Consider the following 18,537-nt stretch of genomic DNA (forward strand, 5'->3'; position numbering starts at 1 on the left):
AAAAGTAACACATTTAACATTTTTTTTCTTAGGTTGTGTTCTGTAGCAAAGAGTTTAACCACTTAAGCCCCGGAGGATTTGGCTGCTAAATGACCAGGGGGTATTTTGCGATTCGGCACTGCGTGACTTTAACGGACAATTGCGCGGTCGTGCGACGCTGTACCTAAACGAATTTGGCGTCCTTTTTTTCCCACAAACAGAGCTTTCTTTTGGTGGTATTTGATCACCTGTGCGATTTTTTGATCATGCGCTATAAACAAAAAAAGAGCGTCAATTTTGCAAAAATAGCAATATTTTTCACATTTTTTTATATGAAATTCCCCCCCCCCAAAAAATGTAAAAATCAAAATTTTTTTTTTTTTTTTTTAAAGGTTTTTATTAAACAAACAAAACACAGTACACCAAAAGAAAAATGGCAGTGCAACATAAAAGAGAGGATACAGAACATACAAAGCATCCTCTCCAATCATCTAACAAAATAAAACCACAGTACAGAGAATACCCAGTAATCGTGGTAAAAAGGGGGGGTAACACATTATTATAAGCAATATATAACGACACATGCTGAGCAAAAGAAGGCACTGTAGACATCGCCTAGGAGGCGTCAGACACCGAGGAGGCAGTAAGATCAGAGTCTACCCAGAAGGACCAGATTTTATTGAATTTCTTCGGACATCCTCTGGCCTCATACGTCAGTTTATACAGAGGCAGAGCCTGATTAACAATAGAGATCCAAAATGGAACGCCAGGGGGTGTGGAAGATTTCCAACGGAGAGCAATAGCTTTCCTAGCATAGAAAAAGAGCAAACGCAGAAATAGTTTCGTGCGAGCCGGAGCATCCTCATCATCCACATATCCTAGGAGACAACGAAGGGGGTTACAGACATTGGACAATTGAGAGATATCAGTTATAAAGGCCGTCACCCCTGACCAAAAGGCACGGACAGGGGGACATTCCCAAAACATGTGAAAGAAGGATCCCACACCATCAGAGCACTTAGAGCAAAGAGGGGAGGATAATGTACCAATTTTATGAAGGAACAGGGGAGTGTAGTAAGCCCTATACAGGAATTTTAATTGTATGACTCTATCCCTGGAGGAAATTACAACCGGAATTTGTTCAGGAAGGACGTCATGCCAAACCTCCTCCGTCAAGTCCGGGACGTTCTCACGCCACTGGGACTCAACCACCGCCAAGCGCTTAGACTTAGAATGCAAAAGCCTACGATAATATGTGGAGACCAGCTTCTCATGTGAAGAGTCAGAGAGGAGATATTCCAAGGGGGATGGCTCCAGCGAGACATCCCGGAGGCCAAACTGCGCAGCCGCCGCATGTCTCAGCTGGAGGTAGCGAAAATGAGCCGTAGATGGTACAGCAAAAGTGGACTGCATGTCCGCAAAGGACCGGAAGGTTCCCCGGACATACAGGTGATCAACAGACTTCACCCCAAGACGGGCCCAAAAAATACCGTCGTCCCGACCGAAAAACTCCCGAAACCGAGGATTGTGCCAAAGGGGGGCATTAGGGGAGTACGACCCCGGAGGGTCGGCCTCACCCAATGCGGTAGCCGCAAAAACCCGTAGAGTGACCGAGATAAGTGCAGTGTTCGGCCTGCCCATAGTAGACCTACGGTGCAGCAAATTTTGCAGAGATTCATAGGACGTGAAAATAGCCGCCTCCAAGGCCGCCGCAGCATGATTGTCCTCGGGATGGAACCACCAATGTGCGTGTGCCAACTGGGAGGCAAAATAATAAAGGCGTAGGTTGGGCGCTGCCAGTCCCCCCGCTAATACAGGTAACTGTAACGCATCTCTGGCCACACGTGCCGGCCGACCCCCCCAGATAAATGAAGTGAAGAGCGAATCGATGACCTGGAAACGACGTTTGGTAACATATATCGGGGAGTGACTCAACACATACAGAAATCGGGGAAGGAACATCATTTTAAAAATGTTGATCCTACCCAAAACCGTGAGAGGAAGCTGGGACCAGAGCTGCAAAGAAGATTTAAGTCGGGCAACCAAGGGATCTAAATTATTGGGGAGGAAACGAGACAAGGGGAGTTGAATGTCAACCCCCAAGTATCGAAACCGATCTACCACCTGGAGAGGGCATGAAGCGAGAGAAGGGGGCAGAACCTGGGGATCCAGGGGGAACAGAGTAGATTTACTCCAGTTCACCCGGAAACCCGAGAAGTGACCGAAGCGATCAATAATGGACAATAGAGTGGGGAGGGATTGATGTGGATCCGCTAGATATATCAACATATCATCCGCATACAAGGAAACCTTTTCCTCCAAGCCATTGATCACAAAGCCCGCAACAGCCGCACACTGGCGGATCTGCGCAGCCAAAGGCTCAATGGCCAGGGCGAAAAGTAACGGGGACAACGGGCACCCCTGCCTAGTACCCCGAAAAATGGGAAAGGAGTCAGACACGGAATTATTGACCCTGATCCGGGCACGAGGGAGATAATATAGAAGTTGTACCCATTTTATGAACCCCGATCCGAATCCAAATTTCGCCAATACCTCCAAGAGATAAGGCCACTCCACTGAATCAAAAGCCTTGTGAGTGTCCAGGGCCACCACAACCCTGGCCCCCACAGAATCATGAGTCGTCTGAAGGTTGGTAAAAAGTCTACGCAAGTTGATCGAGGTAGACCGGCCAGGAATAAACCCCGACTGGTCCGCCCCGACCAAGTCCGTGACAACCGTATTCAGCCTCCTCGCCAGGACCTTGGCCAAAATCTTCACATCTGTATTAATAAGTGAGATCGGACGGTACGATTCACAGAGAAGAGGGTCCTTGCGCGGCTTCGGGATGAGTACTATAAGGGCTTCCGTCATGGAGGGTGGCAGACGTCCCACCTTCAGAGCACAAGTAAACACTTTCAACAAATGGGGGACCAGCAATTCCCTATAGTGAAGATACCATTCAATGGGGAAACCATCCAAGCCAGGTGTCTTATTATGTGCAAACGTAGCTATGGCCTTGTCAATCTCCTCTGTGGTCAAAGGGGAGTCTAAGAAGCGAGATTGGTCGACCGACAATGCGGGCAGTTCAATATCATATAAAAAATCATCAAGTTCGATAATAGTGTTGTTATACCTGAAGGGTTTCACATGTACTGTCACTTTAAGGCTGGCTCCACCCAGGAGTGATGACAAGGGTCAAGGGGCAGAGTGGCCATCTTTAGACACATGTAGAGATGTATTGATATGCAGAGCTGTCCTGTAATGCTGTACAGTGAGTCCTGAATAAACAACCGTTGTTCCAGACCAGAGTCCTGTGTCTCTCACAACACGGAGAATATAACAGTGGCGACGAGGATGGGATTTACAAGGTTACTATCCGTGTGAGAAAGGAAAGGAAGAAAAAAAAACTCTGGATTGTCAGGAATACAAACACCCACAGAGCCCAGCAGGAAAATGTCATTGATCGGGACATTAAGTGAATTTGATGGCGAACAGACAACGTGGATTTCTTGGATTGAAAGATTAGAACAATATTTCTGTGCAAATGCCATCCCAGGCGACAGGCAAGTAGCAGTGTTTCTGACAGTGGTTGGTGCTAGGACATATGACACTCTTAGGGATCTCCTTTTCCCTGAAAAACCAGCAACTAAGACTTTGGCAGAGCTCCTGACACTGTTAGGGAATCACTTCCAGCCTAAACCACTAGAGATTGCAGAAAGATTCAGGTTCTATCAGCGGCAGCAGCAGCCAGGTGAAGATATTAAGGCTTATGTGCTCGCCCTTCGCAGACTAGCCTCAACCTGTTCTTTTGGGGAGTACTTACCAACTGCACTGAGGGATAAGTTTGTCATGGGACTGAATAGTGAGTCTAGCCAAAAGAGACTGTTAACAGAGAAAGACCTTACCCTTACAAAGGCAATTGAGATAGCTTCAGTGATGGAAATGGCTGTGAAAGATACAGAAGCTTTGAACCCCCAGAGCAGAAGGGGAGAGGTTAAAGAGGAAGTTTTCAGAACAGCAGTCAAGCAAACTGCAGCTAACTGTAAATATAGACCCTCACCAACCAGGACGTCAGCTTGCTACCGTTGTGGGAATACAGACCATGATCACAAAGTCTGCCGGTTTAAGGATCAGCTCTGTCATAATTGTGGAAAGGCAGGCCATCTGAAACGAGTCTGCCGTAGTAAGAAGGTGCGAAATAAACAACCTCTGAACCCCAGGACAAAGGCATATATGGTGGGAAGATATACATCGTCATCTGAATCAGAGGATGAGGAAGTGCTCCACAGATTGGACATACATCATATGCATTCAGCACCCTCAGCAATGACTGTAGAGGTAACCGTGGAAGGAAAGAAACTCAAGATGGATGTAGACACAGGAGCAGCAGTTTCAGTTATCACCCAGAAACAATGGAGAAAACTTCTGATCCGAACAACTGTCCGTCCAACACCAATCAAACTGCAGACATATTCAAAGCAGATACTCCACCCACTGGGGTACGTGAAAGTACAGGTATCCTACAAGGGTCAGACAAAGAGAATGCCATTATATATCCTAGAACATGGGGGACCCCCTCTTTTTGGGAGAGACTGGATTGCTCACTTTGGCATGCCAGACATCGCCATTAACCCCTGCAACACCGTGACCATCCCATCAGGGGATGAAGAGGGATGGGTGAAGTCCCTGAAACAGCGATTCCCGCAAGTCTTTGATAACCATTTGGGAAAAATAAAGCATGACTGTGTGAGACTCAGGCTGAAACCCAATGCCCAGCCTAGGTTCTTCAAAGCTCGGACGGTACCTTTCGCACTCCGAGCAGGTGTGGAAGCTGAACTAAGCCGGCTGGAGGAACAAGGTGTCATCTCAAAGGTAGAGCACAGCGAGTGGGCATCACCAGTTGTACCAGTAAAGAAAGCGAATGGGGACTTACGCATTTGTGGCGATTTCCGCATGGCACTAAATTCTCAACTGGAGATAGACCAGTATCCCCTACCCAGAGTAGATGACATTTTTGCCTCTCTTGCAGGAGGTCAAAAGTTCACCAAGCTTGATCTCAGGCAAGCTTATTTACAGTTTGAGGTCCACCCTTCGTCCCGCAAGTTTCTAACAATCAACACTCACAAGGGACTGTATGAATACAATCGGATGGTGTTTGGGGTAGCCTCCGCCCCAGCCATTTGGCAACGCAAAATGGATGAGATTTTGGCGGACATTCCTTTCACACAGTGCCTGTTAGATGACATGCTCATCACGGGCCTGACGGACCAGGAACACAAGCGTAACGTGGAGCTTGTGTTGGCCAGACTCCAAGAGCAGGGTCTAAAAGTGAACTTAGCGAAATGCCAATTCATGGTACCTAAATTGGAGTTTTGTGGCCACCTTGTGGATGCAGAGGGTATACACACCACGGAAGCCAAAGTTGATGCTTTAGTAAAAGCTCCAGCCCCGACCAACGTCCAGCAGCTGCGATCATACCTGGGCTTGCTGAACTATTACCACAAATTCCTGCCGGATCTAGCACACACTTTGTTTCCATTAAACAAGCTTTTGGAGAAACACTCCAGATGGAACTGGTCGGCTGCATGCCAACGTGCTTTTGAAGTTTCTAAGCGAAAGCTGTTGGCGTCACGCATGCTCGTGCACTATGACCTCCAAAGGCCTCTCACCTTGGCTTGTGATGCCTCACCCTATGGTCTAGGGGCTGTACTATCTCACGTTTTACCAGATGGGTCAGAGAAACCTGTGGCATTCGCCTCCAGGTCCTTGACAAAAGCAGAAAGCAATTACTCTCACATTGACAAAGAGGCTCTGGCGCTCATATGGGCAATTAAGAAGTTTCATCTTTACCTGTATGGTAGGGAATTCACCATACTGACTGATCATAAACCACTCCTTCAGATCTTTAGCCCTGACAAAGGCATCTCCCAGACGACTGCAGCCCGTCTTCAACGCTATGCCCTATTCTTGGGAGCATATAGCTACAAAATCCAGTATCGCAGCCATGATGCCAACGCTAATGCAGACGCCATGTCCCGTCTGACAAGGACATTAACAGACTCTTCTCCACCTGTCAAGAGTTGTCGTTACACTAGCCTGTCCTTTCTGTCTTCCGGGGAAGTAGCAGCCCATACAGCCAAAGATACCTTCCTTAAGACAATACTCTCCTGGGTACGGTACGGTTGGCCTGCAACTGTCACACAGGATTATGAGCCTTACTTCCGTAGGCGTCTGGAATTAACTGTGTCTGGCAACTGTGTTTTATGGGGAGACCGAGTGATCGTTCCACAGACCCTCCGGAGACACATTCTGGAATTGCTACATACTGGTCATCCCGGGGGCACACGTATGAAACAAAAGGCCCGAGGCTATGTGTGGTGGCCAAACCTCGACTCCGATATCACGACATATGTGAATGCGTGTGCTGGATGTGCACAAACTGCGAGAGACCCTCCTCGAGGGTGCGTCCAGCCCTGGACTTGGCCCACGGTTCCCTGGTTTCGCCTACACTTGGACTTTGCAGGCCCGATCAGAGGACACACCTTTTTGATCATTATTGATGCCCATTCAAAGTGGCCTGAGGTCGTTCCTGTTACTCAGCCAACGACTAAGGCGACGATTTCCATACTGTTACATCTCGCTGCTACGTTTGGATACCCCAGAGAAATTGTCACAGACAACGGTGCACAATTCACAAGCCAGGAGTTTCAGGGTTTCCTGACTGCCCACAACATCAAACACAAGTTGACCGCACCTTACCACCCGGCTACAAATGGTCAAGCAGAAAGGTTTGTACAGACCTTCAAACGCTATTTCAAAGCTACTGTGGCTACAAGTAAACAACAGTCCCTGTCACCCCAGCAGCTGGACTCCTTCCTTTCTGCTTACAGAACCACACCACATGCAACCACTGGGAAAACTCCAGCTGAACTTCTTTTGGGTCGGCAGCCATGGACTGTTTTGGATATGCTCCGCCCTCAAACGGTCCAGGAACATGTACGGCAGTCCCAAGACAAGAGGGTCGAACACGACGAGATTCCCCGGTTTACAGCCCAGCAAAAGGTATGGGCCCGATCTTATGGCGCTTCCAACACTCGTTGGCTTCCTGCTATCGTCGCAGAGACTTTGGGACCCAAAATGTATCGGGTCTGCCTGGAAGATGGTTCCATTTGCAGAAGGCATGTGGACCAATTGCGTTCTCGTTCTCAGCTGCCCGAATCCCTGACATCGGCTGCACCTCCAGTGTCTCAAGGATCTGCTCCTACCGGATCAGGAGGCATTGAGACTGATGCTTGGGGAGACTCTGAACTTTTGAACTCAGCTCCAACAGAGCCCTCCAGCCCTGGTCCAGAGGTCTGCTCACCCTCTGAGCTAGGGAATCCCCTCTTGGCCCCGCCGGTGTCCATTCCGGCCAGCCCTGCTTCCTCCAGCCCCGAGTCGCTGGGTGCCCGTCCTCAACGACACTGTCGCCCTCCTGACCGGTTTCAAATGCAAGACCGGTTACGAGACTTTCGACGGGCCCGCCGAAAGTGATCCGCTGCCATTTTCCCCCCGGAGCTTCCCTGGAAGTTGTTCTCACATCCGGACGTGGAAGAAACCATGTAAATCTCCTGAGTTGGAGGACTGTATTGGACAATTATGAGTTACTGTTTTATGCCTGTTCTCGTTTTGTTGTTTTTTTTTTTTGTTTTTTGTTTTTTTTTTTAGGTATGGATGGAAGGTGTTATACCTGAAGGGTTTCACATGTACTGTCACTTTAAGGCTGGCTCCACCCAGGAGTGATGACAAGGGTCAAGGGGCAGAGTGGCCATCTTTAGACACATGTAGAGATGTATTGATATGCAGAGCTGTCCTGTAATGCTGTACAGTGAGTCCTGAATAAACAACCGTTGTTCCAGACCAGAGTCCTGTGTCTCTCACAACACGGAGAATATAACAAGTGTAATGGGCCTGAGTGCGGTATAAAGAGGAATAAAATTCAACAAAACTATGAAGAATAGCAGGAGTTTGTTCTACAATGACACCGGCCTGGCTGGTGACCCGGGGAATGATACAAGGTTGAAAATCCGGCCTAGCTAAGTAGGCCAACAAGCGACTGTTCTTGTCCCCCAGTTCAAAAATTCTTTGATTCTGATATAACAGTTTTTTCTGGGTGCGCTCAATAAGGACGAGATCCAAATCACGGGCTCTGGCCCGCCAAGCGGCGTGATTCTGAGGGGAGGGGTCGTCAGAGTATTGCCGTTCAGCCGTATGCAATGCCCGTTCGGCGTCAACCAACTTGGTCTGACGCGCCTTCCGAGCATGGCCTACGGCAGACGAGAAGGTGCCCCGCATAGTGGCCTTGAAGGCGTCCCAGGTCAGCAGTGCCGACCCCTCCCGTCCATTGAGCGCCCAGAAAGAATTCAATTCCGTGAGCCCCTGATCAGTCACCGCAGGGTCCGCCAGCCACAGAGGGCTTAAAAATCAAAATTTTTTAACATTTTCGGCCAATTTGTTTCATGCTACATATGTTTGGTAAAAAAAAAAAATCGCAAAAAGCGTATTTTGATTGGTTTGCGCAAAAGTTATCGCGTTTACTAACAAAGGGAAAGATTTTTGTCATTTTTGTTGTTTTTTTTTTTAACGCGTAATGGCGGCGATCTGCGATTTTTTTTTGCGGTACTGCGACATTGGGGCGGACAGATCGGACCCTTGACTGACATTTTTGACACTTTTGGGGTTACCAGTGACATTTCTACAGTAATCAGTGCTATACATATGCACTGTTACTGTAAAAATACACTGGTAGTGAAGGGGTTAACTTTATTTGGGAGGGAGGGGCTGTGTGTGTCCCTAGGGGCGTGCTTTCTACTGTGATTGGCTGTGGCTTGAGCTGTAAGGACACTGATCAACGGATCTACATAGTAAGCAAGCGGTTAATGACAACAATGGCTACTTTAATTAAAGACCATTTTATACAGTAAACAGAGTTATACATTTCAGCTACAGTAGCTGCTCTTTTAGCCCCTCTCCTAACTTTTTTTTCTTTGTGGAAGCCTCACTGCCCTCTAAGCAACCTCACACGGTTGATGTACCAAAGTATATTAACGTAGTATTGTAAGGCTAGAACAACAAATTCTGCAGATGCGGCCACACGGGACCGGAACACTTACAAGGTACCAAACAAGAAGTGACAGTGCACCATGTAGACACCCGACAGCATCCGGCAGGGGAGGTAGCTGGAAGGCAGACTGGCGACTGGGCCCTTTTACAGGAAGGCAACGGCTCCATACACAGCGACAGTCCCGACTCTGTTCCTCCCCCACAGGAACCTGACCCTATGCTAAGCTGACTGTCCCTAGCCCAATGAAGGATCTGTCCCTATCCTACCCACTACATGGAATGCGTGCCATCCCGAAGGGGACAGTGCTTTTTATAAGCACCGCCCACATCAAAGGTGGCTGCCAGGTCAATCAGGGCAGCAGAATCCAATCAGACAGCTGCTTCTCTGATGAGACCTACAAAGGCCTCGAAGGAACCTTGTTCCCTCCCTGCATTGCGGCCTCGAAACAGCACCACCCTTCCTGGGAGGCTAAGCTGCAATCTGCCTACACATGTACTTCCTTGAATTCTGAGATGCATATTCACTATGTCCTTTGACTATGCACTGCTATGTAACATTTCACAGGGCCTGCCTTCTGAACTACAGAGCTGCTGAGAGGAGGATCTTCAGGAGGCAAAGTTAGAACACAAAACTGGCACAGGCACCATGGGATAAACAGTTCTTTTGTGCATTTATTTATTTATTTGTGAGCTGCACAATAGGGATGGGCTGAATAGCCCCCTGTTTGGTTCGCAGCAGAACACCCAAACAGGGGAAATGTTCTAACCCGAATGGCGAACCCTACTGAAGTCTATGGGAGCCGAACAGGAAAAATCAAAAGTGCCCATTTTGAAGGCTTACGTATATGCAAGTAATTTTTTCAGGAGCAGTGATTTTTATTATGCCTAAAGTGCAACAATAAAAATGAAAAATTACTTTAAATATAGTGCCTGAGGGGGTCCACTTAATATGCCTGTTAAATGGCGCATCCGTAGCATGTATGGATAATGCTGCAGCAAAAATTAAATTTCGAGAGAAAAAAAAACGAGTCAAATGACACTTGCAGTTACAATTGCCGGCACCCAGCTATTAAAAAAAATAAATAAAGAAATAAATGCCCCCAAGTCTATACCAGACCTTTAGGGTCTGGTATGGATTTGGAGGGTAACCCCACATCAAAATGAAAAACAAAAACTGTGTTGGGTCCCCCCCAAAAATCCATAGCAGACCCTTATCCGGGCATGCACCCTGGCAGGTCAGGAAAGGGGGTGGGATGAGCACGAGTGCCCCCCCTCCTCCTGAACCATATCAGACCACATGCCCTCAACATGGGTGGGTGGAAAGGTGCTTTGAGGCGGGGGGTACCACCTCCAAGCACCTTGTCCCCATATTGATGGGGACAAGGGCCTCTTCCTGACAACCCTGGGCTGTGGTTGTCGGGGTCTGTGGGCGGGGACCCCCAGATACCAGCCCCCCTTATGGGAAAGGGTATCAGGTACATAGTACCCCCACCCATTCACTAAAAAAGTGTCAAGAAGTAATAAACACAAGAGACAGTTTTTGACAAATCCTTTATTAAAAAAATTAAAACAGTGTCCCTTTTTTTACCGGCACTTTTTTTTTTTTAATGTTCAGCTGTCAGCGGGGAAACCGATTGACAGCTAATAAGTCATCGGTTGTTAAGGACACCACAGCCTGACTTCCTGGCCCCTCTCCTTAACAACCAGCCAGCTTACAATGCACCCTGATTGGGCAAAGCTTTGCCCAATCAGGGTGCAGAATGCATTGTGCAGCATTCAATGCATAGCAGGGTGTTCATTGGGGGCGAAAACCCGGAAAACACCCTGCAAATTCGGGAGTTCGGCAAACGGCCAAACAGGCAAATATTCATCCCTTTTGCACAACTTCCTATAATATACTCAGCATTCATTTTACTGTGCTTGTCACAAGCCACACTCCCTAAATAAGTTAGCTTATATTTTTCCCCACTGCCCACCTCTTTTGTATAACTTTATATTGTAACAGTTTAGTAATCAGAATCAATTACTAAAATGTGAAATGAGAAACAGCAGGCTGGGTACTTCCAACACATTTTATATTTTGTCATAGAAAGAGAAAAGAAAAAGCATAGCACATAATGACACCTAAATATTAATGAGATCTAAATTTGATTGTACCAAGATTGTATGGTCAGAATGTACGGTATATGGTGACCCTAATACTAAGCTGATTGAACTAAACTTTGGGTGCAGCAGAGTTTTAGTATTTTCTGTAAAGCTTTAGCAATTTAAAGTATATGTAGCAAGGTTTCCAGGCCTGTGGTCCCCAGGTGTGACAACTGAAACAGTGACAACTCCGGCATCTTTGTTTGTGGTTTTTATTATAAATAAAGGGGATGGGAGAAGGGAATGAGTGGGATACTCCTCTCGGCTTGAACTAATTACAATTGGGACTTTGATCCTGGAAAAATGCCCGTTGGCGCTTCCTTGACGCTAGCCAGCGCCAGCCAACACTCACTGACTCTAAAAACACTCTGTAAAACAGAGGAAGTGTTGAATCCCCGAGCTATAGTCCAGTAGATCCAAGACTGAGAACTGTAGAACTCCTGACACTGCTTCACTGTGTAAGCCTTTGAATAATTCTCCCCCGCCTGGCACAGCTTGAGGTAGTATTTTGTAGAACTCCAAATAACTGTCACTGTAACTGGCACACGCAATACAATTCAGGGCCCAGTCTGCAGATGCCCCCTTTGCTCCTTGAACTCTTCAGGGTCCACTGACTATGTACCCCCTTTAAAATTCAGGGTCCTCAACCTAGGTACCCCCTTTACAGCTGGCTGACCTTGGATCCCCAAACCTCTTCTGGAGTGGTCCCCTCTGACTCTAGGCAGACCCCCAAGGGCAATCCTCAGTACTCACGACCTGTGTAGGCTTTCCTGGGACTGGACCCCTCTCTCTCTCTGCAGGCTCTAGGCACACCGGATCCCCCTCAGCTCAACTCAGCACTCTCTGGACTCTCAGGCGACACCCCGAGACATCCACCTTCCTCAGACAGGAGGAGAGACAGCCGCACACTCCTTCCTGGGACTCTGCTCCTGCCAAAGACAGCATGCCACGCACTTCGCCCCAAACTTATACCCACTCCCAGAATCCCTTGCAGCATAATCTGCCTTCTGGGGTAGTTACAAGCTGGTATGTGTCCCCTGATTGGGCTTCCCACACTGCCCTATGAGAAGCCTCTCACAGGAGCCAGTGGGGATACTTCCCCTTCAGCAGGCACATCTGGAAGCCCTGACACCCTGGCTAGATAAATCACAGCCCTGCTGTTAAGCAGACAAGGCCCACTATGGTTTTACCTAACACCTATCTGTAGGGTGCTACATGTATAGGAGCCTTCACCTTGTAAATGAACCCATTAAGATTTAAAATAGAAATGAAAGGCAAAGTGATCACATACCCTCTGTTCTCAGCTGCATAAGGAGCTCAAAGAGCCAAGGGAGGAGAAACAGTGAATGACTGTGCAGGGTGGCATATCAGTACAAGTCTGTTGAATTGGAGGAGAGCAGGTTCAGTTCCCAGCATAGCTATAAAACTGACTGCGCTGTGCTCTCATGCCTAGCATGATCAGTTTTGAATATGGAAGCATAGGGACTGGCAGGATCACTAGGTATTTCACACAAAGGAAGCAATACAAAGAGAACAGGACACTTTTTCCTACAAGTATATGGTACAGCAGGCACTTATCAGAAATATGAAATGTTGGGGTAACAATAACATATTCTTTCAATAATTATTTCTCTTTTCCTTTAGAGCGTTTGTTACCACAACATGTAAAATTCCTGATAAGTGCCTTCTGTACCATGTACTTGTATGAGAAAGTCTCCTGTTCTTTTTGTATTGCTACTTTTGTGTGAAATCCCTGGTGTTCCTGTCAGTCTCTCTGCTTTCCAATGTAAAAATCACCACACCAAGCAGGAGTACACAGTGTGGTCAGTTCTCTAGCTGTGCTGGGAACACAGCCTGCTCTCTTCCAATGATCAGATTTGTCCTGACACGCCTCCCCTGTACAGCCTTTCACTGGGAAGCTTAGTGTGCTGCTGTTACTCCTCCTCTTAGCTCTTATGCAGCTGAGAACAGAGGGTATGCAAGCATTTATAAAAAGAAGGTTGGAAATAGGGTGATAATGTTTTTTTATATCTATATGAAAATCTTTTGCCTTTTATTTATATTTTAAACTGAATAGATTGTTTTACATAGTGATCGTATACAATCACTTTAAGCACTATGTGACTAATATCGTCTAGCAGTTATTGTATCATGGTTATAGAGAACCTTCTGGTTGGTTTTGAGTGTGTGAATTAGGGCTTGTTCACACTTCTCCGGTTTAGCATGCGGACAGCTGTTTGTTTTCGGCTTCAGTGAATGGACAGCACTATGCAGGATTCAGTACATCACATTTTGTTTGTTTTTTTTTATTAATTTTTTTAATTTTTTTTTACTTTATTTGAAATTTACGAAGTGACTCTTCATTCATGTCTCCGCAGTCTGTGTGGTGACATTCGGTTCCTTCCAGTGCTCTGCAGTAAAATGCTATGTCTGCTTTTTTCGGCAGCTCACTGCACTGCCCCTCCAGGTTGTGTTGCAGTGCGAATGGGGTACAAGGAAAACAATTTATTTTTTATGTGGGATAGCTGTTACTGGTATTTATCTTGTCCACTGCGGACAAACACCAGTCACCTCAATATGTGTGAAAAAGCCCTTAAAGCGTAACTGCACTTTTGTTGCAAAAAAACATTCCCCTTTCGGTGATTTTTATACATTACACGGATTGTAACAAACTTTGTTGCAGATTCCTACCTTTGTTATTCTGAAGAAAAAATAATTGTTTGTTCCTCTGTGCTGAGTGGGTCAAATGGGAATGGTTTCATAATTATGTGGCAGCTGCAGAACACTATTGAGGCAAGCTGCTGGGTCTGCATCCCTTTAGATGTGTTTCTTTTCGGAGTATCTCACCAAAAAAAAAAAAATGGATTTTTGTAAGAACTTACCGTAAAATCCTTTTCTCTGAAGTTTGACAGATGCAGCTCCATCCAGTCAGAGACTATAGGTTATGCTCCTCCTATCAGGAATAGGCACTAGGCAGGAAAAAAGCTTAACCACACCGATGGGGGCTGTCCCTGCAGGCATAACCCCACATACCCTGCTATCATCAAACAGTTTCATTGCAAGCAGTGTTTTGAATCGAAAAAACCCTATTCACTCAGAAGTAGAGGCGGGTGCTATGTCTGTCGACGAACTTCAGAGAAAAGGATTTAAACGGTAAGTTCTTACAAAAATCCAGTTTTATCTATCATTCATCAACAGACGCAGCTCCATCCAATCAGACTATAGGGATGTCCCAAAGCAGTATAATCACGAGGGGTGGGAAGACAATGCAAAACGAAAACGTAACTCCCCAAAGGCTAAACCCAGCCAACCAGGTAACATGGAGCTCAACCGGGAACAACTGAAGCTCACCCTGAAAACACAATACACCCTCAAAGAGAGAAAAAAAAAAAAAAACAGTTTTCTTTAAAACAGCAGCCTGCAAAACCTTGTGGCCAAATGAAGCATCCAAAGATGCCAACACATCTACTTTGTAGAATTTTGTAAACGTATGCACAGACGACCAAGTTGCCGCCTTGCAAACTTGCAGAACTGACGCCTGATGGCGAAAAGCCCAAGAGGCACTCAGCGCCCTAGTAGAATGTGCCTTCACCAGGAAAGGAGGAACCTGACCCTTCAGTGAATAAGCCTGAACTACCGTCTGCCTGATCCATCTGGATATGGTCGCCGCAGACGCAGCCAATCCTTTACGAGATCCTTCGGTAGGGATAAAAAGAGCGTCTGATTTTCTAAAAGACTCAGTGGTCTCCAGATAGACCCTGATCACCCGAACCACATCCAAAGAGTGCAAAGCAAATTCCTTAGAATGTTTGGGAACAACCTCAGGAAGAAACGACTGATTAGGTCGAAGTACCACTTTATCCCTGTGTATCACCAGATAAGGTCAGCGCCGCCAGTTCAGAAACTCTGCGAGCGGAAGCAATAGCCACCAAGAAGGCAACCTTTTGGGACAACGAAAGCAGAGAAATCTCCCGAATGTTCTCAAAAGGAGGCTTTTGAAGAACAGATAATACCAGATTGAGGTTCCCACGGAGGTAGCGGGGACCTTCTCGGAGGAGCCATATGGCGCACTACCTGTATAGAAAAGGTATGAACAAAAGCATGCGTAGCTAACGGGCGTTGGACATATAACCAAAAGCCGATATTTGGCCTTTGATAGTGCCCAAAGCCAACCGCTGTTCAACTCCTTTCTGCAGAAAGGCCAAGACCCTAGCTATAGAAAACAAGCAAGTGTGAACCTTTAGTGATTCACACCATGAAATATACGATTTCCACATACGATGATATATCTTCCTAGAAGTTGACTTCCTAGCCTTCAATAGCATAGGAATCACAGAAAGTCAGAAAGACCTCCATCTCTCAACACCTGGCTTTCAACAGCCATGCCGTTAAAGTCAGTGACTGTGAAGCAGGATGGAAGATCGGACCTTGAGACAGCAGATCTTCCCTGCGAGAAGTCTCCATGGTACATCGCGACGAACCTTACTATGTCTGCGTACCAAGACTGGCAAGGCCAGTCCGGAGCCACCAGAATGACCGGGATCCCTTCCACCTCTATCCTGTGAAGAAGCCTCGGCAGGAGTTTCAAGGAAGGAAAGGCAAAATTAGACGATAATGACTCCAAGGAGCCACCAGAGCGTCTGCGGCGTCGGCCAGAGGATCTCGAGACCTGGCTACGAATCTCTGTACATTCTTGTTGAGGCGAGAAGCAAACAGATTGACCTCGGAAGTCCCCCACCAAACACACAGGAGATGAAACAACTCTGGGTGCAGGGACCACTCCCCTTGATCCAACACCTGACGACTCAGGTAATCCGCCTGCCAGTTGTCCACACCTGGAATGTGTATAGCAGAGAGGGCTAGAATATGTTTTTCCCCTCCAGACCAGAATCTCAGCCACCTCTTTGGCTGCCAAGACACTCTTGGTGCCCCCCTGGTGATTGATGTAAGCCACAGCTGCGGCATTGTCTGATTGAATCCACACCGGACAATCTTGCAGAAGAGTCGTCCAATGGCTCAGGCAAAGCTTTATTGCTCTGAGCTCCAAAACTGTTTGATGATAGCAGGGTGTGTGGGCTTTTGCCTGCAGGGACAGTCCTCACAGGTGTGGTTAAGCTTTTTTCCTGCCTAGTGACTATTCCTGATAGGAGGAGCATAACCTATAGTCTCTGACTGGATGGAGCTGCGTCTGTCGATGAACGATAGAGAAATTAAATTTTTGTTGCAGAGGATGCAAGAAATCTGACGTATCTTAGGCAGACTTCTGGGAAAATTGGTGAGCCAATCACACAAGCAGGAAATGATGTTTCTGGGGTGTGGTCAGTATACATTCTGTGTACAGAACAGCTCCAGGTAGCCCTATTACATTGCATTGCATTTTCAGAAAATTACAAGCTGCAGATTGAAAAGGAAAGGCAATTTTTAATAACATTCAATCACAATATGATTTGTATCGCAATTGTATACGCTATATTGTTTTTTCTTTATTTGCCATTTTTTCCCCACTAAAATGGAGTTTCCCCTTTAAGGTTCCTGGGTTTCTCACTGCTTCTGACGATTACTTCTCATTGAAGATATTGCAAATGCTGCAAAAACAGCAGCGATAGCTGTACCTCCAGCTGCATACATCTTTGCGTTATCCACCTGTAAGAACAGCAACATACTGTAAATGCTTTGTAAATACTTATATTATTACAGAAATAGCTAGTGTATCCTTTTGTGATTCTACAAAAACGTAAAGTCCCAGCTCCAGCCATTTTTTTTTAAATTAGTGCCAGATCACACATGCTAAGCGGAAACCCTGCGAATCCAATGCAGTTCACACTGCCATAAGCGAATCACCGGGTGTGTCAATACAAAGTTACGACACCCCCCAGATCAGTTTGCATATCGCATTGCAAACTGTCAGTTCGGACATGAATTGGATCGCATAGGTGTGAACACCCATGCGATCTGATTCTGGTGCGGACCAAAAAAAAAAAAAAAGAGTCCTGTGAGACTTTGTATGTCTGAATTCGCAATGCACAGACATCGCATGTGAGTGAACCGGCACTTCAGTGGGAGGGTTCTTACCACTACAAACAAAAACAGGCAGCACTCCAAAAGCAGTAGATCAAAATTTTTTGGGCGCTTAGTAGCAAAAGATAGCTTATATAGTAGAAACAAAAAAAAAAAAAAAAAAAACACAAACGTGAGTTTTTACTGCATAAGCTATGTTTTGCTACTAAGCTCTCAGTAGAAATTTTGAGATCTACTACCTTTGGAATGCTAGCCATTTTTGTTTATAATTTTACACAGTGTCTCTGTAGACAGGTACCCCTTTTTAGGTGTGAAAGATGAAGATGTGGGGTGGATTTTTTGCTAGGATTTTATTGCTATATGTGCCCCCATACAGGGGATATTCCCTCACTTCCTGCTCTGTCACTCATTAACTGGACAGGAAGTAAGGAGAAATATCCCGAGTGATGACACAAGTTCAAAACTTAGTTCTAGACCTCTCTCACCCTGCTAAAACTTTGTTTTAATTGTTGTCAGTGAATACATTTCCCCCTCTCGTCTTTCTTACTGACACCCATCAAATAGGAAGAAGTGAAGAGAAAATGTCACAGACATCAATAACAATTTGACAAAGGCTCTCCACTGTATCCAAAATTTAAAGCCTAAGTGTAGTTAAAATAAAAGCCAGAAAAATCACACAATGGACATTTACAGTCAGGAGGATGTGCCCCTTGTGCCGATTCCTCTTCTGTTAGTAGAACTCCCCTGTCCATGCTGCCCCCCACCTCCACAATCTTCTGGTGTGGCAGCGGTTAATACAACTGGGGGGCTGTAACGGGCTATTTTCAAGAGAGCCCAGCTATGCCCACCCTTTTTGCCTACCTCCTCCATTCCTAGAAGCTGTACTACAGCTTCTCTGAATGATACAGGATTTATAAATGGAGGACAGATGAAGGATTGATATATCCACCCCCTCCATTCAGAAATCCTGATTCATTCATAAAAGCTGTAGTACCAGCTGAGCAGAAGGATGGATAGAGTCAGGCTTTCTTGGAGACAGCCCCTAAGTTGTATTATCCTCCATTGCATTGGAAGATTATGATGGTGGAAGATTTCTAGTAACAGTATATGTTTTTAGAGCGGATTTCTCTTCTTCTGACTGTTATGTCCCTTGTGCTGATTTTTCTGTTTTTGTATTTTAGCTACACTTAGGCCTTAAAAAAAAATTAAAAATAAATGTTGGATTTGAAAGCTAATAAAAAGTTACATACCAGGTTATGACCAGTATACCTTAGGCTCCATGTACACGGGACG

General features: G+C 46.2%; 1 protein-coding gene across 1 annotated transcript in view; it reads right to left on the reverse strand.

Moving 5' to 3' along the window:
• Positions 1-16,745: 16,745 nt before the first annotated feature.
• LOC309565340 (phospholipase A and acyltransferase 4-like) overlaps positions 16,746-18,537 on the reverse strand; it is a 51,027-nt gene continuing 49,235 nt past the window's right edge. The window contains exon 5 of the mRNA XM_082270255.1: positions 16,746-16,869. Coding sequence (XP_082126381.1) covers positions 16,768-16,869 — 102 coding nt within the window. The 3' untranslated portion in view covers positions 16,746-16,767. The remainder of the gene's footprint in view (positions 16,870-18,537) is intronic.

This window comes from Pelophylax lessonae (genome assembly GCF_965119305.1).
Source record: "Pelophylax lessonae genome assembly, chromosome: 10".
Taxonomy (NCBI): Eukaryota; Metazoa; Chordata; class Amphibia; order Anura; family Ranidae; genus Pelophylax; species Pelophylax lessonae.